Here is a 22,212-nt window from a genome sequence, read left to right as displayed (position 1 = left end):
TTGTATTTTATTGAGCATTTGTTAGGCTCCTATACAACAGAATTGTGTTTCAAAGAGCCACAAGGCTATATGGGAAGGGAACAGGGGAACATTGAAAATAATGGCCAAAAACAGTAAATATACAGTTGTGGTCCTACTAGACCTTTTGGCATTTGGACATGCAAGCACAGTGAGGAGAAGTGCAGGATGTAGGAATGGAAGGAGGGGGGAGCAGAGGATCAGACAAGTGCTGGAGGAGGGCCCGGAAGGGAAGTACTAAGGGGAGCCAAGAAGGAGAACCTCAGGCTAAGTTCTGGTGCTGGTGACTCCCAAGGGTGGGATGGAGAGCCGCCAGGCAGGTGCCCATAAGGGCAGTGCAGTGGGGGCAGAGGAGGCTGGTATCAACTGTAAAGATGGGTCTGGGATCCTGTGAGATTCATGAGCATCAGGCCACCGGTCTCAGTGGCAGTGGGGTGATCAACTGGGAAGGGAGTGAGGTAGAGAAAAGCAGAGTTTTGAGCAGTTTCCAGAACTTAAGAAGATCTGGCTCAAGTTTGAGAGGGACAGGGAGGCTGTTCCAAAGGGAGGCACCAGCCGAGGAGAAAGACCTGCCCCCCACTCTCTGTTTGGAGAAGCACTTGACAGTCACAGAGTTGAAATTAGAGGAGCGCAGGGCTCTAGCAGGGGAGTATTTAGGGAGGTACAGTTGGAGATAGTGTGGTCCCAGGCCCCAGAAGGCCTTGTGGATGATGCAGAGGGTTTTGCATTTGATCCTTGCAGCCACTGGGAGCCAGTGGAGAGATTTTAGGGCAGGAGAGATACGGTCCCTGAGCTTGCGGCCAAGATGGTGCTTCTGGGGCAAGGTGAGGAATGGAAGAATGCCTCTGAGGAGGTGGAGCTGGAAGTGGGATTTCTTTGTAAGGTCTTTGATGTGAGCGGTGAAGGAGAGAGCGGAATCAAACATGACCCTGAGGGTTTTGGCCTCACAGTATGGTGGGGGTAGAGGGCCCGAAGAGTGTGGCGAGAGGGTAGAGGGAACAGAGGGCACAGGTGTCCCAATGAGAAGGATATCCATCTTACTGGCAGTAAGACAACGATCATTAGCTGCACACCATGCAAGAATGGCGGACAGACAGTCAGGGATTAGAGAGGAGGAAGAGGAGGTAGTAGAAAGAAGTTTGAAGGAACACTGTGTGTCATCAGGAGAACACTGGAAATGAGGAGAGAAGGAGGAGACCAGGTGGGCAAGAGGGACGAGATAGGGCCCTGCGGGATGCCACAGGTAGAGTGTGTGGCTGTAGAGGAGAAAGGGCCAAGCTGCTGCTGGAAAGGGCGGTTAGTGAGGAAAGAGTTCAACCAATCCTGTGCCCGATCAGTGATGCCGAGAGTGTCCCAGAGTCTTTGTTTTGAGGATATAATGGTTGACTGTTTCACAGGCAGAGGAGAGATCAAGGAGAATTGAAACAGTGGGAGAGTTGGAATCTAGATTTGCGAGTATGGTTTCACACATGTTCAGGAGAGCAGTTTCCATGCCTGTGGATGCTTGGAATCTAGATTGATAGTCATGAAGGCAATCAATAAGATTAGTGTGGAGGGTAAGTTAGGGAAGGACCAGCTTCTCCAGGAGTTTACCCAGGAAGGGGGAAGTGAAAATAGGGCAATAGTTAGCCAGGCGAGGGGGTCAGCAGATGGCTTTTTTAAGAGGGGGTGCACAAGGGAGTGCTTGAGGGATAGAGGGAAAGAGCCAGTGGCAAAGGAGTGGTTACAGAAGTCAGCAAGAGCCGGTGCGCAAGAGGAAATGTTGTCCTTAATGGTTCTGGAAGAGCAGTGGACCACCTGTTTGGGGGAGACCTTCATAGAGCGGACTACTTTAGAGATCTCAACCACTGCTATGGACAGGAGAGAGTAGAGAGAGGGGAGTGAAAGAAGGGGAGTCAAGGTAGGCAAGGGAGCAGGCATGGGAGTGGAGATGACAGTGGATGAGAGCGAGGACAAGATGTACTGTTTTTTTATGTGAAATGGGAGGCCAACGCGGTGAAGAGAACCTCTGAAGGAAGGAGAGAGGTGGAAACTGCAACTGGATTGATGAGTTCCTTGGAGAATTTGAAAAGTTCAGCCATGCTGTTAGTGGCTCCAGAGATGCAGGCTTGGATGTGGGCCCACTTCTTGGCGCGGATAGAGAAGCAATATTGACTTTGGAGCAGGCGGCAGGCCAGTTTGTCAGAGGGTAAACCCAAGGTCTGCCACTTCCATTCAGCAACTCTGCACTTGTTTCAGAGATACTAGATTAGAGTCATGCCAATTGTTTTTGGAGGCAGGTTTTAGGTGGATCCTTATGACAGGGGCAAGAATGTCAAGGGTGTTAGAGATGGAGAGGTGCAGGCTAGCAGGGACAGAGCCAGAGGGAGAGTCAGAAGTGGGAGTGGGAGGGGGGATGAAGGTGGAGGCAAAAGCAGCGACACACACTCACTTAATTGGTCGAATGAGGGCAAAGGAGGGTGGCAGTGCAGGGGTGGCTCAGATAAAGGGCCAAGGGGCCCCAGATGGGAGGAAAGGAGAGAGGGATCAGACCAGGAGATTGGGTGGTGACATGATTAGAGAAAGGGAGGCCACCAGAAATGAGTGTATCCAAAGTGTGATCGACAGAGTGGGTCAGACCGGAAAGGAGAATAGCAAGAGAGAGAGAGAGAGAGAGAGAGAGAGAGACAGAGAGAGAGAGAGAGAGAGAGGGAGTCACAGAGGACACAGATCTGAGAGTCGGATGAATCAAGGGAGTCGAGGTGGATGTTGAAGTCTCCAAGCAGGAGGAGTTTAGAAGAAGAGGTTGAGAGGGAGGAGGCAATGAGAGGAAGAGAGAGATAGGGCCAGCGGGCCTGAAGATAGTGGCGAGTGTGAGAGAGAGAGTGAGCAAGAACCCAAGCCTAGAGCTGAGGCATTCAAAAGAATGCTTGACAGCAGAGCGAGCATTCAGAGTAGCTAAGTGAAGCTGGTTACCACCTTTGAAGGATTTCCAAGGGTGGGGGGATTCAGGGGCATGGTACTCCCATCGGTGGTGGTGGGGGGAAGAGAAGAGAGGAAGAAGGAGGAGTGGCAGGGGAAGGGAAGAAGTTCATGAGAGGGCAGGTGCCATTCAAGGAGGAGAGTAGGTTGAGACCTGTGCGCCATGATAGTGCCATTTTGATAGAAATTAATGATAGACCTAGAGGATGAAAAGTATGCCAAGAGTACTTCCCATCTAGTGCCACCATTAATCAGGGAGGAGGAGAAAGGGGAGATAGTGTAGATCAGATGGAGGGCTCCATAGATCAGGAGAGGGGGCAGAAATGAGAATGTCAGTAATAATCTGCCTGGAAGTAGCATTGATGTAGATGTCTGCAATAGGTAGGCCCGGATTAGAGGCCAGGAGAGCTCTTTTCAGCTTTTTTCTTCCAGACTTTGTGAGAGAGATAGTAGCATTGGAATAGATAGGGGAGATAGAGTGTGCCGTGGGAGTGGCGGGGAGAGAGAATACAGACAGGAGAACTGCATGAAGCACGAATACCTCACCACGTGGCTTAGCAGGCAAGGTTAATATCGCCTCAATATTTTCATTATAGAAAACACAAAAATAAAACCAAACATTGACAAATCGTGAAAAATTATAAAAGTTCCTGGAAGCAGTCAAGTAACATTCCAACTGATGTACATCATACCTCTCTTATTAATTTAGGAGGCTTCACTTTGGAGTAGTGCAAAAAGTCGCCACAGCATACATTCAAATTGCTATTAATTTGCAACAAAGAGTTTAAATTTAATATATGTCTAGCAAACTGTTAACGTTATGAATCCATGAACAGATGGAGTATGGACCTTACATATGGGTTGAAGATGTGGGGCATCTGTTCATGGATTCATAACGTTGAACAGTTTGCCAGACTTCAAAGTTGTACATCATTTGGAATGTTACTTGACTGCTTCCTAGAACATTTTTAATTTTTCACGATTTGTCATTGTTTGGTTTTATTTTTGTGTGTTTTTCAGAAATGAAAGAAAAACTATCATGCATGTTCATTTCTTTGGTCCTGAAGAAGGCTTTGTGCATTTTGAATGACCTATTCACCTGCCTAGTCGAAAATTAGCATTTAGGAAGATCTCTATAACGGCAATATTGTACATTAGCACCCTGGGAGGGGGAGCCAGCCTATCAGGTGGCTAGGAACACAGGCTGACACTACCATTGAAAGCCTGCGTTCCATGCCGTCTGATTGCTGGTTCCCTGCCTGCCATTTTCCCCGCCAACCCTGTTTTTTTTAAAATTACCTCTCCCTCCCCCATCCCACTTACCTGATTGCGGCGGCTGGGATCTGCCTTCGGAGCTCCTTTCCTTGTGTGGCTGTCATGGAAATGGATGAGGGACTCTGAGTGGAGCCCCGCCTTCCAATTCCCTGGCAGCCATGTTGGTATTTTCTCTCCGAGAACGGGACACAACAAGGCGTTCCATTCACAGAGAGAAAATAGTTTTTTGAGCCATTTAGCACCCGTGTAGCACACTACACGGGTTCTAATGCCGATATGCCCCTCAGTGGCTGGGCCCACCCTGTGGGTAATGCCCCACCACCCTCGTTAAGGGACCCTTGCTTCGCTCGGGCCCTTAAGTTGGGCGGCTGGCCATTACCCACTGGGTGGGCCCGCCACCTCGGCGCATATCGCCTCAATATGACCAGCCAGTGGTGAAACAACAGAATGGGCCTCATTACGAGTTTAGCGGTAGCCATGGAGCTATTGGCTCCATGGCTGCCGGCAAACCGGGCTCCTTTACCGGGTTCCCAGAATGGGAAATTACCGGGCCATTCCGAGTACGCAGGGCCCGGTAATTCCTCCCTCTGAGAACCCGGGCCTGGGCCTTCCCCATTCCCATCTGAGCCCCCATAGGGCTCAATGGGAATGGGAGATGGAGCTAACAAGGGGCCGATTACGAGCGGCCCGTTGTTTGCTCCCTCTTCCCCTCACGGGACCCGGTAACAACGCCTGGTTTTGCCAGGCATCCTAACCGGGTTTTGCGAGGGGACCTCGTAATTTTTGCGTAATGGGATTATCGGGTCCGCCTCTTTTAGCGGAGCCTGTTAACCCATTACGCAAAAGTCGTAATGAGGCCCAATGACTTTTAAATGGTTGCATTGTAACAATATGATCTCAGCTAGTAGACCATTGAACAGAGTATACTCTTTAAGTAAATCAGTCACTGATCCATCATGTAATTGATCATGTTGTTTTTTGTATTTGTATTATGTGGAGCCTCCTTTCCATTATTGTTTTCGGTGATAGTGGGGTCTATCCTTTCTTGACACACTCCCTTTCCAGGAAGTACTGGGATGTATTGTGTTATGATCTGTGCACCTGCATAGATTGAGGGATTTTTAGAATGTGTATTTTTCTACATAAAGACGGTTTGAATACATCATTTGTTGATGATATCCTTTCTTGTTGTTTTTTCCTTGTTCTGGGATTGGTTTGGTGATTTTTCCTTTGATGACCTTACGTGGGGATACTGGCATATATTGGAATAGCCAGCTTGGGTGTGTTTTCTTATAGTATCATTACTGTCATTATGCGCAAGGAAAGCATAAGTATGCTCTTTTATGGGACTACTGGTATATATTGATTCAGCCAGCATGGAAATGTATGGGCACAGCCAGCGGGAAAATGTTTTTTAATCTGGTATTTATTTCAGGCTCCCTGTTTTTTCATTTTTACTGATTTGTACACTTAACTACAGATGGAAATCAATCTGCTTTCTGTCTGTATTTACTTATGACTATGGAAAAAACCCAGAAAAAAGGGTCTTTCTGCTTGGTTCCCTATGCTGTCAAACATGCATCGCAGGCCAATCCCATTGCAGACTGGCAGCTTGGAGAAGGTAAAAGTCGTAAAAAAATAGTATTAAAGTTCTTCAAATTGCTGTCAACATATATCTTCGGTAATCAGCAATCACACGAGCAACGATTTGCTGCAGGGAAAATTGAGCCAACATTTCTTAGCTGTATGGCTGCTTGTGTGTTTTCATGAACGCACTTTTTTCATTCAAGTAAATGCAGACAAATATTGCTTGCAAATGATCTTTTTATAAGACAAACATGAAATGTGGATAAATACAGATGGAAATTATGGGAAATAAATACCATAAAAGTGGTAGCTTTACATACATTGTGGGGAATGGCATCATTAAAATGCATTGAGAATGCTCCTGTGCATGGTTGGCGACTTGCATCTATTGGATTTTTTCATGAGTTACCCTGCAACACCAATTGTAAACTGTTAGGCTTTTTACTCCATTTATCACAGAACGTTTACTGTATAATGCACCGTTTTAACCCATTGTTCAAAAAAATGTTGGAAGGGGGAAACCCTCCTTCCCCTGAATTTCACTTGGGTGGTTCAGGCTCCCTTGCTATGTTGAGACGCTCTAGCTTATTTGCGGCAAATACTTATACCGCTACAACCAAAACATTTCTCCCAGACACCACTGCTCAATTTCATGTAGACATGCAGATTTGTGGTGATTGCGTTGATGGCAGAAAATGCATCTTGGAAATTGGGGCTTGATGTAACATAAGTCGATCCTATATAAAAGTGCGGTTGGATCTAAGGCCGAGCCCAATATTATCTCCCATGTTCAATATATTCTCCTGCTTATCAGTCCCCTGTCATACATTGCTTCAACTTCCTTCCCCTGTCTCCTTTCTATCGCATATCTCACTCTATGTGCAATGTTTGACTAAGAGCCTCTGGAATTTATTGAGGCGATTTAAGTAGCCTTTTTGTCTTAACCCTGTGTGACTTGAGTGTAACAGTGTGCCCAGCATAAACATGTCTTCTATATCCCCATGTGATGCTATTTATTTGCACCCACATGCAAACCTTGATCTTTCTGTAAGCTTTTAGTTTGTGTGATCCATATTTATCATTGTATACCTTAGTGTGTCTTTGTACTATCTTCTTGTCGCGCTGCGTTGTTTGCACATTTTGCACTTTTCGATTAGGACTGTTTATCCAAGTGCATCCTCCTATATGCTTTATTTTTAAAAAGTATTGTTATTGAAATATTGTTCTGTTGTTTTTTTCTCGATCAGATATCGATGAATGTCACACTCCTGGAATCTGTATGAATGGACAGTGCATTAACACAGAGGGGTCCTTTCGCTGCGACTGCCCTCCAGGCCTTGCGATTGGGGTAGATGGTCGTGTTTGTGTTGGTAAGAAAGATCTCTGCTGATTACACTCGATCCTCAAAATGTCGTCTTGACAACAGTGGTACCCTAGTCGCCTGTATGTATTGTTTGCCAAAACACTATGAGGAAATGTACATTATGGTTATGTTATTTCTAATACCAATCAGTTTGAACATGAAATATCATAATTTGTGCACAATAAATAACTAGACAGATACTACTGTTATCATAATAGATAGATTTTTTTGAGGTGTTTTATTGTTTTTTTTATAACGTACCTAATACCATAACTGAGTTTGGTTGCTAAGCGCAGATCAGGGATTCAAACCTTTGTTGCTTTGCATGGTCTTGCTTCCAAGACTAGCGCGTTGCCCCTGTGCTATAATCCGTTCAAGTAGGTAGGTAGGTAGGTAGGTAGGTAGATTAGATAGATAGATAGATAGATAGATAGATAGATAGATAGATAGATAGATAGATAGATAGATAGATAGATAGATAGATAGATGTGCCACTGGAAAAAATAAATTGAGGGTGCATGCTTAGGACATTTTTCCATTCCTCAGAATTTAACAATGTTAAAAGGCCCCAATGCAGTTTGTCGAGAGCTCCCTAATGCATGGCTTCAGACAGGGCACTGATAAAAAAAATGAGTGCATTAATATAGTAATTGCCCGAATAATAGACATCTTTGGGGATGCACAACGCAACATCACCAAGTGTGTCCTTTTTTAGTAGCTCAAGAGGCTGCAACACCCTTTGCTTCTTACGGCCTTTTATCAAACAATAGCTTCGTTATGTGTGGCCCACGGACAGTGCCGGATTAAACCCTGTGGAGGCCTCTGGGCAGTCAAAATGTCAACACCCCTCCCCCCCCCCTGGGAAATGATCTCCTAATATATTTTTCATATTCGGCACTGCTTTATTTTGATCCGTTGTCACGGGGCCCCTAAAAGGAGTGGGGCCCACAGGACGGTGCCTACTTGACCTAATGGATAATCCGGCACTGCCCATGGAATCATTGTAACTGCTAGGATGGTGGCCTCATTCACGAACACTAACAACTCCATTCTCTGTGGAAATGTCTCTTTGCTGTGGTTCCCTTTTGCACGTTTCTCCCCTTTGAATGATTAGTTTCTTATCAAGAAGACCCATATATGCCCATCCCTGTGAGTTAAAATCCATAGGTTTCTCAGTCACCAGATAAGGAGCTCTCCTTCTAATCCACCTGCAGGGAGCTAATGGTTGTGCTTCCCTTTCAGACACACACATGCGCAGCTCGTGTTATGGAGGAATCAAGAAGGGACTGTGTGTCCGCCCTTTCCCTGGAGCTGTGACTAAATCCGAATGCTGCTGTGCCAGCCCAGACTATGGCTTTGGAGAGCCCTGCCTTCCCTGCCCTTCCAAGAACTCAGGTACAGTATGACTCTTCATCTGTTCTCGGAAGCAGGTGTATGTCAGAAGGTTGCTTGCTAAAGAGCACCGTTCAGTAGGGCTACCACCTAAAGGCTGATCACCTGCAAGGTTGCTCTCTCTCTCTTTCCCACCTCCTTGCCTATATTGGTGCACTATGCCGCCCCTGACCCTTACCCGCTCCTGTACCCCTCCACCTCACTATCACAGCCACCCCAGCGCATCAATGTCCCAAAGTGTTCGGAAGCATGGAGCACCTCACCGTCCTTTTCTGTATCATGTACTACAGTGAACTCTATGTTACAGAAACTGATGTTGACTGTGGTGGGTACAATAATTTACAATTCGTTTACTCAACACATTGTAAGTATATTCTAGGAAGCTTCTCTTCAATATGATGTAAAATGCATTGTTAATCTATGTTAATTCTAGATTGGTGGCACTCTTTACAGCATGTATTGTCCCTTCTAGTCAACCTTTCATCTCCATCCTTTGTTGGTAAAGTTCCGGAAACTAATAACAGAGATTTGCCACATAAGACATTAGAGCTTTAGGATTCTGGGCAAACTTACATTGTCCTCAGTGAACGGTGAGGTCCTGCAGTCTGAATGAGAATTCTCTGCCCCAGGGGTGTTGCTAGGTCTGGCAAAGATCCGAGGCGCTACACTAATGTCAGGATCGTTGGGACTCGGGGCTAGCTAGCCTTTTGGTTGTAGCCACTGAGATTCTATCTGGGGCTACAACCAAAAGATCCCGGTCCATAGCCCCCTCAGCCTGCCCTAGCAACGCCTCTGCTCTGCCCCTCTTAACATTGAAGGCTGAACTTTGGGCCAATAAGATGCTCGGCTTGTGCGATATCGTTCGCCCATCCATGACCACTCTGACTCTGATGTAGCAAGTTGGAGTTTACCAATGGTAAGGCGCAGAAATGTGATGTTGGTTATGACTCTGCACGTACATCCAATGCAGCAATCCTAAAGCTGGTGAGGCAGGAATAGTGGCTTACATTTAAATGCCGTTCTTGCCATCATGTTTGTCAGCAGTTGAAGTCATTTATTGTTTGACTTAGGAGCCCTTTTCAGTTGCAATGCCAAAGTTAACAGGACAGAATTGCTGTTCTGGCAACCTGGTGGACATGTAGAAGGTTACGTTTATTATCAGGTGTGACTGAAAAATTCAGTTTTTTAATCACTTATTTCTGCCTGCTGGCTGTGGTAGTGGTAGTGATGCATCACGACCGGGATTTCAGCTGTATGCGGAGACCCTATGAGCTATTAATGGGAGAACCGGCTTCAATAGGTCGGGTAGTGTGACCTTTAAGAACAGTCAGTATCCACTGGCTATCGATTATAGCATTATCAGCCGCCATCAGTGGCACTTGGTCTGGGACATGGCCGTCAATAAGAGTACTGAGAGCGATTCTAATAAGGGAAGGGTGCTTAGGTGCAGCTCTCTAGTCGGATATTCGGTCAACACTGCTTTAGGGAGCTTATCACTTGCTTAGAGGATTGATAGCCAAGTAGCACTGTCTTTTTTCGGATGCCAGGGAATTTAGTCTTCATGGATCTCAGCAGCATTTGACTAGGTTATTAGGAGCAAGCTTTGGGCAACACAAAAGGTGCCTGGGAGTTCTGGGTGATATTTTATTTGTACTGAAGTTAATTAACCAGCTTCTCCAGCATGGGGTTGGGCATGGATTCAAATGCTCATGCATATTCCCTGTCATCAGGCTGGAAATCCTCAGTAAAATAAAAAAAACAGTTTCACTTTCACTTTCAAACTGTATTTCTCCTCTAAACCAATCACTGTCCCCTGGGTCATACTGCCCCCATCCAATGACAGACCTCTCCCTAAGCTCCCTAAGCCCCTCCTCTGGCAGCCATCTTCAGATTTTTACTGCACGCTTCTGTGTTGTTAGTCCTCGAGTTGCTCTCTGTGCTATTTGTATGTTTTTTGGGGGTTTTCGACAGAAAAAGTTAAATTTTTGTTTTTGTTTCAAAGAGCCTGTGCGCTCTTTTTGTTCATCTACCGACAGCAGGGATCCGTTGTTGGTGAAGTTCCACGCTCCTCAAGGGCGAAGATCATCAAAGATTCTAGAAGGCCATCTTGGGCCTACTTCCTGCCCTCCGACCATGACGGAGAAGAAGAAGGAGGGAAAGTCCCTCTTCAGGACCTGCACCAAATGGGGGCTACGGAATGTGTTTGTGGGGGACAAGCACCTACAATGCCTCTACTGCCTACACCTGGACCATAATGAGATAGATTGCGAGATATGCCTAGGTTTTTCTAAGAAGACAATGAAAGACAGGCACAGTAGGGTGGTGGAATGGCTTATCTCGAACAAGGCCTCTGACCTTTGCTCCGAGCAGGGTCATGCCTCGTCCAGGACCAGCCAGTTTGAGGAGCGGTCTTCTAAGTCCTTTGATGACGCCTCATCTGTAGGTGCCAAGATAAGGCCAAGATCTGCATGTCTGAGTCTACCGGGTTTGCTGCGGAAGCGGCTCCCCAAGTGGATATGGTGCAATCTGCATCCCCTTCCGCCTCCATTGCTAGCCTACCAGCCTACCATCAAGTTCAAGAGGAAGTCATCTACCCCAAATAAACTATGTGAGAAATCAGAGAAGCCGAGGACAGAGGAGAAGGAGGCTGTGCAGCCCAAGCATGCTCAACCGGCACAGGCGAAGACCTCGTCAGTGACCCTGTCGATGGCTACTACTACTACAGCAGCTAGGGGCGCTGACCTTACAAAGGTGGCTCCTGCGGTGCAGAAAGAGTCCTTGCCCCCATGGAGCAACACTGCTGCAGAGATTTTGGAAAAGTCTGCAGGTACCTCAGAAGGGTTGAAGATACCAGCCCAGGCCCTGGTTCAAAACCCTCAGGGAGGAAAAACGGGGGGAGGGGGTGCTAGCCCTCCCGGGTAGTCGCCCAAGCTATGGAGGTCTCGTCCACGGATGACGAAGATCAGGAGTCCATGCATACAGTCAATGAGGAAAATGACGAGGAGGACGACGGCGATGACGTCGCAGGGCCTAGCTTTCCTGTTTTGAGTTCTCAGTCAAAGGACATTTCCTTGGATATTCTGTCAACTCTCCACACCTTGGTGTCAGAGATCCAGATGAGAATGCCCACGGCACCGGTACCTGTGGTCCCCAAGGTCCCCGATCAGCCTCCGCTGAAGAAGAATAAGCCTCATCTGATGTCCCCATATGAACCTCCTCCACCACATTGGGCCCCAACTCCCCCAGCAGACCCAGACACGGGTATGGGAACGTATACAGCCACGACAACAGATGATGACGAGGACATTGTCGCAGCGGATGGTGAGTCACCACATTTGGATGCCCCACATAGGATTTGCCCACCAGACAAGTTGGGTTTGTTCCACTCCATGATCGCCAGGACCTCCAAGTTATTCCAGCTGGCGCTGAGGAGACCAAAAAGGAGGGCTTCTTGTATCAAAAGCAAAAGGCCTAGAGGAAGATGATCCTGGCAGTGCCCTTTCTGGACAATGTTTTTGCGAAGAGGGCTTCGCCCTCATTAAGAACCTTTGCACAGCTCTAACCAAGTGGGATAGGCTGGAAAAGTATAGGGTGCCAGACAGCGCACGCAAGTGTGTGAGGTCACAGCCATCGCCCGACTCTCTGGTGTCGGAGGTCTTGAGGAAACGGTCGACTAACCCATCCTCCTTGTCTTCGGATCCTCCGGACAGCAAGGGGAAAAGGATTTATGCCATGGGGAAGAAGATGATTTACACCACGGTGTCCAGAATCGAGGCAGCCAACGCACTGGCGATCCTGGCCAGGTACGACATGGATTTGTAGTACAAGCTAGGACTGATCCTGGAGTTCCTAGTTCCTCCCAGATGATAAGAAGATGGATGCCCTCGCCCTCATCCAGTAAGGGGAAGTGGCATTGGGCCACGCCGTCATGGTGGCAATGGATGTCGCAGACACAGGGTTACGGCAAATGGGGAACAGTGTCTTCCTTCAACGGCAGGGATGGATGAAGACCACTAACTTCCATCAGGAGGTCCAAGCAAAGGTACTGGACATGCCCTTTGACAGTGAAAATCTGTTTGGGAAGGCCGTCGATAATCATCACGACGGATACGGAGACAAACCGTTCCCTCTGCACTTTCCAGCAGGACCACTCGTCTTCTTGGGGAAAATCAAACAGGTCATTAAACGGGTTCTCTGCGTCCTACAGACAGCCTTCTTGATCCTCAATGCAAGAAGCCTACAAAGGCTGCTCTCAGGCCTATGGTAGTGGAGGACAGCGTCGCTGTCACTCACATGGCAGGACGCTGGTGCGCAAGCAAGCCTATGCGAGGCTGGCTGACGAGGTTCATCAGCGAGTGGAGAAAGATCACCACTAACAGATGGGTGCTGGATGCTCTTGCCCAGGGTCACATCTTGGAGTTCCAATGCAGGTGTCCTAATATTCCACCAGTTCCCTGTCAAGAGCAGCACATCCCTCAGCTTCCTGAAAGAGATACGAGCCATGCTGCGAAAAAGGGGCGATAAAGCTAGTTCCTCAACGGCTCAGGGGCTCCAGAGTCTATTCCAGATACTTTCTAGTCAGAACTATTGTTCTTCAGCATGGATCTGGCATGGATTCACATGCAAACCCTCCCTCCAGCCCCTCTGCGGCTCTTCTTGGTCATACTGGCACTTTACGTGCTTACCAAATCTGAAGATGGCTGCCAGAGGAGGGGCTTAGGGAGAGGACTGTCATTGGATGGGACAGTATGACCCAGAGGACAGTGATTGTTTTAGAGGAGAAATACAGTTTTAAAGTGAAAGTGAAACTGTTTTTTTCTTTTACCAAGGATTGCCAGGCTGACCACTGGGAATATTCATGAGCATGTGAATCCATGCCAGACCCATGCTGGAGAACAATATTTACAGGCAAGTAACTTAAACCTTACTGTGACTTCAGTGCGTTATAGAATAGGGGGAAGGCAAGAACCTTTTTCCAGTATTGAGGCAGGAGTACATCCTTGCAACCACTCTTAGTTAATTTATTTATTAACCAATATGAAGGTACACTTGTAGAGGGGCACCTGGATGTCTCAATGGTAGGGGTTTTTCCCTAACTTAAATTGATTTATTTATTAAAAAAAGAGGGTGATAAAAGTACATTTTTGCAGAAACGTCACTATCAGAGCAGACGTGGGTAGAAGCAAGTCTGCCATTTTGAACAAGATCGGATAGGAAGGATGCAATCCAATATAAAGCTAATCATTTGGCTTGTGTATAGGCTGTTAGCCTGATAGCCAGAACCTGATCCAACATGGCACCAGCTGCGCAAGCATGACAAGCATTGCGGGCAGACCCGCACCAGTGGCGAAGAGGCGTATCTTGTACTTGTTCATCACTTTAGATTCTGTGCAGTGCAACATTCGAAACCTCGATTGACATCACTTCAGTAGCTTATTTGTTTCAATAAGTTTGAAGTTGTTGTGCACTGATACTCTCCATGATGTTTGCGAGGAACAAGGTTGCATTTGACAAAATGTACTATAAGAAGGAGCATTAGATTACTGGATGATTGATGAATGACAGAGCTTCATTCAGTGAATTAGGGACTGCTGGATATTTCATGGGAGGTGCTAATCAGTACCGTTAGAAAAGTGGGAAAGGTTATTTGTACATGCTGGATCATTAGGACTGGTCAGGAAATCAGAGGGCAGCCATCCAGCCATCCGCACCGTATTTATCCAGCCCAAAATAAGACTTTCAATGCACGTGTTGTCATTCTGAAACTCTGACCGCCACTGGTGGAGGTGCAGTGAAGTCTGGGGTTTTAGCAAAGTTATTACCAATGGTATCTATTTAGGGTAAGGAGAGGTCATGAAGATTGCTCTGAGGATCTGTGTAAGAAGGCTGTTTCCAAAAATAATAAACTGTGCACTGTTTTTCTTGGCGACCTCTTATGTGGTCTTTGAATGAAAGATGATTTGGCATTGGAAATACCTTAATCAGGGGTCTCTACTTGCTTTTGGCAGCAAACCTGGTGCTATGGGAGGATTGCTTATTTTGGCCTGTTTCCAGATGCCGTCAATGCCATTGGTGTGCCATTTCTTTTGTTGTTTATCTGTTTAATTTGTTAGTGAGTTAGTTAAAGCTGCGCTGTGCAAGATGTGCTTTGATGATGAAATTCGTATAGTTCTAGGGCAGGGCATGCAGTGACAGATGTCAATCAAAGCCTGCAGTCCTGTTTCCAGTTTTCTTAAACAATCCACCTGTAAAAGTAAGGTTACAGGTCAAAGGCTGTGGCCTTTTGATCTGACAAAATACATTCTATTGTGGCCAAATTGACAACTGCCAATCTCCCGAATTCCACCCAGTCCAACATGTGACCTCTCCTGTGGGATTATGTTGTGGTCCTTTTATGCCAGACTTGGCTTTTGTGGGATTGTGTGGCTTAGAGTCAGGTAGTGGATAGTTCTAATGAAGTTTCTACATAAAAGTTTAAATCCCTAATAGTACGAGTATATTTTCGTAAAAATGGTGTTCATCCGATATACAAGCAATCGAAGGGGCCCGATGGGCTAGCTCATCACGTATATACAAATGAAATGTTGTTAAGGTGTATGCATTTGATTGGCATGTTTGAAGGATGTGAAGTCGCAACTAAGGATTTTTTGGGGCGGGATTGTGTCAGCATTCACCAGAACTGCACCTTTTTTACACACAAGTATTTCCCCAGGTTTTTTTGTTAGTGGGGAGGGGTAGTGGTGTGTCCATGAGCCTCAATGAGGACTCGAAACCATGACCTTAAACAGCTGAAATAAATGTTTGCTACTCAATTTGCATAGTTCCTACTTACGCCTAGTTGTTTACTACTGTCCTACTCTGTTACTTCCAGAGCCTACCTTTTTGGGTAAACATGTGTGGACCAGACCGATGGTCAGATGGAAATCAACTGGGTGCGTGGCCACTGTAGATTCTGAAGTTGAATGATGAGGTTCTTGGGCACAGCTTTGAAGGCAATCGCTGTGTTCAGCAGAAGTGTATTCCAGTACTGGGCGCCTGTGAAATGCCCTGATTCTGGAGACAGTGTAGTGTGAAGGTTTGAAGTGAGGTCTGAGGTTGTGGACTGACTGCAAGACTAGGGTGAGCAATATACAGAGTGCTTTGATGAGCAGAGTTTTCGGAGTTTCAACACAGGTCAAGTAGTAAAGCAAGTAGTAAAGGTGAGCATAGTGCACTTTCTCCATTGGGAGGAAGGAGTAGGGAAATGAGGCTTTTGCAATAGTTTATGAAGAGTAGAATATTGTTCACAATCTTGCATAAGTAAAAAGTCAGGTTTGAAGAAACCTTCTGTTTGTGCAGTGCAGTCTGTTTAGGCCTATGAAGAAGAGGTCTTTCTCCTCGAAACACGTCGCCATTTGAAAACGGACTACTGTCAACATCCTCTCAATTTATCTTTTTCTGTAAAAAATATTGTTGTTTTTGTATGCAATTTGTACTTTGTGAAAATAAATATACACAACCTTGTCCTACAAAACTCTTTGTGTGTGAAAATCATTATTAACACTTGAACCTTCTGAATTATTTTCTTTAGAATATAGTAGTTGGTTTGTCCAGCACAGAACAGTGTGCAGGGGACGGGAGGATTCAAAGTTTGAATCTTCTCCTCTTTTTTTATTGTGCCAGGATCTCAGTTCCTCCCCCGTACCTTAAAACCTTTTTTTTTAGAATTTCATGACCCTGATTTAAAAATCTATCATATCAGGAGTGCACCAATTTCGGAATCCTTTTTGCAGTGGGTGGTAAGAGAAAGTGATGGTCTTTAGTTGATGACAGCAGACAGGACTGTCTTACTCAGTTCTGTGGCTGATGGTAAATAGAATATTTCTGATACTGACATGTTCAGTGTTTGGCAGTGCAATAGCACCCAGTGCCGCAGCTTGGGGAGGCTCTTGGTCACTTGATCTTTGATACAAGTGAAAAAGATCTGGTAGCAGAGACGGAATGAGACGTCTATGTCTCAAAGTTGAAGAGACTTGGTGAACTCCCAGAGTTATTGGGGTTTCATGGAGTAAGAGGAGCACCAAAAACAGAGGACAACTATTCTGCTAGGAAAGCGGTGAACCAGGAGGAGGATGTGCCAGTGGTGCCCGGTACCAGGGCATTGCACTAAACTATCAAAGGCTAAGGGCAGAGAGTTTATGAAAAGAGATGGTCGTGGTAGGCTGTGGTGGAGATGTAGGTGAGATAGGTAGGTGCCAGGTTATTGTACAGGTTTTTGTCCTTTGCACTATATCTAGATGTTCAAAAACATACTTCTAATATCTGTATATTCACGTTTTAAATATCTGGGAAATAGAACACTTGCAAACACTTGCAAACGTGCATTTCATTGTGTACTTGCTTTTAAAAATCACCATTTCATTTAACTGTGCCTGCCTCTACCATGATTTTGAAATACAGGATGTATATTGTGTACCTAGAATTAAAACAACACTCTGTTTCAGTTCACTGCGAATCAAGGGTAGACCACACTGGAAACCCTGTCTTTAATATGTGCAAACACATCCTCTTTTGTGAGGTTACCCCCTGCAAGCTTGTAAAAAAGCTTATAGGCCTCCTGCAGAAATGTAAATGTCTCCATTAAGTCACATGTTTGACTCCTATTGTGTTTACACACCCTTCTGCGGATGAATATTGGGGTGTTGTTGAACTTGCAATAGTAATGTCTGCTATTAAATTGCCTGCAAGACTAAGGGCAGGAAGTGCCCGAAGTCACCCATTAACAGTGCCACCCCAGAATGGTATTTAGTGCAGGATGTATCTTCAAAGTATGTCAAGAATTCAAAGCTACCATGATTACACTAAAAGCTGCTTTCTCTAAATAAGTCTGGGGAAGGAAATGCTTCTAGAAGAAATGTGGGTAATAGCATCGTATGACAGATATTGATATTGATATTTTATTTCTATCACGCTCGTATACAAGTGTTTCAGGGCGCGACAAGGCAAGAAGGGGAACAGGGGAGAACAAAACAACTATCTTACTAGGCCCAGTGACATTGAGAACGCGCAAGTGCACGGGAGAGGGGGAGGGGAAAAGTGCATGAATGGGGAGAAGTGGAAAGTGCGGGGCAAAGGAGAAACAGATAAATAATAATAAATAAATAATAAAGGCAGCAAACACTGGTAGTGTAGGCAGCAGACAGGATAGGTCTGATAAGTGCAGGAAGAAAAAGTGGGGGCACTGTATGGGTAAAGATACAGACCCCAGTCCAAGGGGCGGCCCGAAGGCAGTGCGGGAGGGTGGCAGGATGAGCAGGTACCTGGACAGAGGGTGGCCAGGTGCACGGTTCCAAGAGAGAACAGATCAGCAGGGGAGAGGGGGAGCAAAGGCAGAAGCAAAGAGGAAGGTCTTAAGGTGTTTCCGGAACCAGAGATGGTTCTCCTCAAGTTTTAGAGTATGGTAGAGGGGGCTATCTAGTGTACCTAAAGTGGCCATCACACTGATGGTGAATGTCAGTAAAGGAAGGTGCTGATACCTTCTCCCTCCTGGCACAACATGCTCTTGCTCGTATTCTCTCTGGGTATGTCCAATTCACCCCCCTCACATGTCCTACTTGTCACGACTCATCCTCTTACCAGGTGTATATCTGATACACTTTCTTGCCTGTGTGTGTGGCTTGGGCTCCCATCTACTCCAAAACGTTGCCATATCACATGCAATGTCCCTTCTTGACTTTCTGGCATGTGGCTACTGCTGTGCTGCTCAGCTGCAGTTTCTAGTAACACATCCCACCCTCCTCTTTTCCCTGCTGATTTCCTACTCTTTCTCTGGACTTGTCCCATCTCCCTTTTTTTCCTTGCTCCTGCCCTAGCATTACTCCAAGTGAATGTCATCGATTTTCTCAGTACATTCGACTCTAAGCACGTCCCTATAACTCCTACAGCCTTCCATGGAACCTGGTCCATCTCCTTACGCCCTTGCGTCCGCTCCTGGCATATTTTACCCTGCCAGCCCCATATGCTCTATCTTTCCTAGAGACCCAACAGCTAGATATGTCATCATCTCATTGCGCTTTCTCTCCCTCTTCCACCCTATGTCTCAGATCTTCCACCATGTACATCCTTACATCTCCACAGTCGCCCCGCCTTGCACTGGCAGCGGCCCAGGGCTTCTGCATTAAAATGAGCAGTTTAAATCAAACTATTCTAGTTTCACCTATGGACTCCATCTCCATTAGGAGGATGGGAAAAACTGCTTTACTGTGCCCCAAGCTTTCCGGTGACACTACAGTCCACAAGAAATTGAACTCTCCATGGGGAGGACTTTGATGAACAATGAGAATGCTATTATCCATAGGGGGCATTCATCTTCTCTCAACCCATTATCCTCCCTCGTTTGCCCAAAAGGCTCTGTCACTTGAAATGGGAACATAGCAAGCCTTATTTTTGCAGCCATAGACATTCAAGATGTTGCCAGGGAACGCTTGGTTATGTTCAGTGTAGTAGCAATGAAAAGCACCGGAACTGTCATATCTCGTGGCTACATACTGTTTTTTGTTTCATTTTAACAGCGGAATTCCAAGGCCTCTGCAGTGGCGGAATCGGAGTCACATTTGATGGAAGAGGTAATTGTTTTGTCTCCATGAAAATATGCAAAGCTGTTTTTTTGGAAAATGTTTGTTCTCTCTCTCTCTGGGTGGAGTATTGTTTTTTCAAAAGCACGTTTTTACAGCTAACGTGGATAGCCACAGTGCATTGTTGTGTGGCCCTGATCTGGAGGTGCACAGTGTGTGTCTGTGTGTGTGCGCGCGTGTGTGTGTATGTGGCTTTTTAGCTGAGATGGCCTATTGTACTTATTACAGGTAAAAGGTTTTTTTTTCCTTACTTTTTTAAACCTACCATAATATTAATGATATATGTCATTTTATTTCAGTCGGACTTCTTGTTTTATATTGGAACAGCTACTAATCTGTCAATTTCTCTCAGATAGCAAATCAGGATTGAAAATGCAGTTTTGTGCCCCACCTGTTTAGCCCAGGACTTCATGGTTTTGAGCTTTGGGGCATAATCAATGGCAGAGTCCATGCTCCACACCGGCAGAGCTGCACACTTCACTAGAATCAGGACTTCTACCATTACCACGAGCCCCATGCGCCAGTCACAGCCTTTTTTTATGTTTTCATTTTTTGTATTTATTTCTGAGAAGGAACATACATTTTGACAAAGAACATTACATTTTGACAAAGAACATTTTACAGAAGGACATATGGCAGCCAGAACACTCCCATTGCTGGATGCACTGCTTTACAATCCTACCAGGGAAGTTACAAAAACGTGATGGGGAGGGTTTACTCAACCACTGGGAGATTTGTACTTTTCAGCACAAGCACTTGTGCTGAAGAATTGTCGAACGCCCTATAGGAATCATCCTCAGTTTGCCAATGTGCAGACATGTCAGTTGCACAAGCAACGTTTGCACGTCCACATTTGTTTCTAGAAAGAGACTTTGGAGTTTTATTGGACAAGATAGCACAAGAGTATTTGGTCTCAGGCAGGAACACTTCAGCAAGGAAAGCGAGATCCGGTAGCACACATAAACATGGTATTTATTGCCAAGTCCTATCATTTGTTTCATTGTAGATTTGTAATTAAAACAGCAGAGATATTTCCCACTTAGCTTTCAAGGATGATGACGTCATAGACGCGGGGGACAAAGCGCGAGTCAGTTGGTTAAGCAGTCTGAGGGCACTTGCAAGCAAGCCATTGACCCCAATCATATACCTTTATGAGGCAGAAAGGTAGAATAGATAGATGGCAGTCTACGCTTGTTTTTAACGTCAAGTTAAGATTCCAAATTAAATGTATAGATTGTCTGCATAAGTGAAAGAGATGCCATCTGGCTAAAGGTTTTCATGAGAGCACTGTGGCCTTGCACACAGCACAACCTTCTCACTTCCTATGAATATAAATGTGTTTTTTCAGCCACACATGTTTTCTGCTCCCAGATCTGTGACAAGCACATTCTGAAGTTAGGTAATTTACACACAAGACTGTGGCTTACTGCAGTTACCCAGAAGAGTGCCAAGGAGTTTCATGAGATACTTTGAGGAGCCATTTTGAAGCTGGGCATCAGCCTGTTGTAGTATTCACTTTGGACCCGTTTTTTCGGCCTGGTTGTAAAATCCAGTCAGCTACGAGGACTGCCTTCCCAATGTCATTGTTTCCCTCCCTATAAAACCGAAAAAGTGTTGCAAACCACAATGAGCATTAAACTGTTACGCTGGGACCATGGCTATGCCAATTGACCCTCTTTTTTTTCTGACAAAATATCGGCCATCAAACCTACTCAAACTAGATATACTGGATCACATATGTCTGCAGGGCCCTAACAATGGCTACATTGCAAGATCTGGAACTTGGAAGGAGCACAAATAGTAATACTACAGACCAACACCCAACAGCTCAACTGATGTGCCACATCTGGGCAACTTGCCAACTCACCTACCTCTGCAGCACCCAAAAGAGAGCTTTAGGACAGGAAGAAGGACATTAAAGTTGCACTTTTATCTGACTTTGTTGGAGCACAACTAAAATAAAGTAAGATGCATAGAAAATGTGGACGTTGCGTATAAGACAAAAGGTTTGAGACCTTCCTACTCTTTCACTCAAAAGTGAAAGTCTTTCTTACCTTTTTGACACCCACAATCTGGGAGATCACAATGCTAAAAACACATACCCGCCAACATCAACATCAGTAATGACCTCAGGCACTGAATTCTAACAGGATGTCCGGAAACGTACTGTTGTGAGCACTCCATAGCACAATGCCAAATACACACACACAAAACAGCAATAATGAAGTGAATAATCTCAGGCGCTGAACTCTAACAGGATGCCGGAAAACTCACCATGTTGACCACTCTATAGCGAATGGCAAAGAAGCCAGTAAGGGCCAGACATTTCCCACCTCTGATCTGCAGCCCCAGAAGGCTACCCTGTGTGATATACGTTCTCTCTTTTGAAACATATATATCATTCTATTGAGAAAGACTCCCCACTTTCCATTAGAGGTAAAGCAGCCTCTGTCCAAATCTACAAGAATCAATATAATCTGTCCCCACCAAGAGATCATTCCCTAAATGTGAAGCAGTGTACAGACGGATTCACTGCCTAACTAATCCAACTCAAGGCATCTTCCTTAAAGACCTAAGCGTGGACTGGAGGACAACTATACCCTGCTACACCTATCTTCTCTACATTTCACGCTGGCAGTGAACCGAAACAATACTGCATAAAATCCACCTAGAACAAATATTCCACTCTAGACCGTATCATCTAGCCCACATGCTTTAGCACGCTATAAATAAAATAACATAACATAACATCTTCAGCACGAGAAGCCTTTTGGCTCAAGCTCCTATTGAAATCACAAGTTTTGGGCCCACATAATTCCATGTTTGTATAGCCTCACCAACCAATGGCTTATAGAACCAACAACATCTCAGAAAACATGTATTCATATCTAATTCTGGGGCTGAGACAGGGAGAAACATGAACAAGCTTGCCTCTTAAAACCGGTATCCGTTGAAAACTTTGAATAAAAAAGAGCATATGGGTTAACTGTTCGAATTTCGGCT

General features: G+C 45.6%; 1 protein-coding gene across 1 annotated transcript in view; it reads left to right on the top strand.

The window, feature by feature from the left end:
• The window catches only part of FBN2 (fibrillin 2), a 1,178,594-nt gene that overhangs the window by 771,682 nt on the left and 384,700 nt on the right, over positions 1–22,212 (top strand). The window contains exons 15-17 of the mRNA XM_069625622.1: positions 7,089–7,211; positions 8,447–8,599; positions 19,147–19,200. Of these exons, the coding sequence (XP_069481723.1) occupies positions 7,089–7,211; positions 8,447–8,599; positions 19,147–19,200 (330 nt within the window). The remainder of the gene's footprint in view (positions 1–7,088; positions 7,212–8,446; positions 8,600–19,146; positions 19,201–22,212) is intronic.

The sequence above is a fragment of the Ambystoma mexicanum genome, chromosome 6p, assembly GCF_040938575.1.
Source record: "Ambystoma mexicanum isolate Mex_15411 chromosome 6p, UKY_AmexF1_1, whole genome shotgun sequence".
Lineage (NCBI taxonomy): Eukaryota > Metazoa > Chordata > Amphibia > Caudata > Ambystomatidae > Ambystoma > Ambystoma mexicanum.
This window is presented reverse-complemented; position numbering and strand designations above follow the sequence as displayed.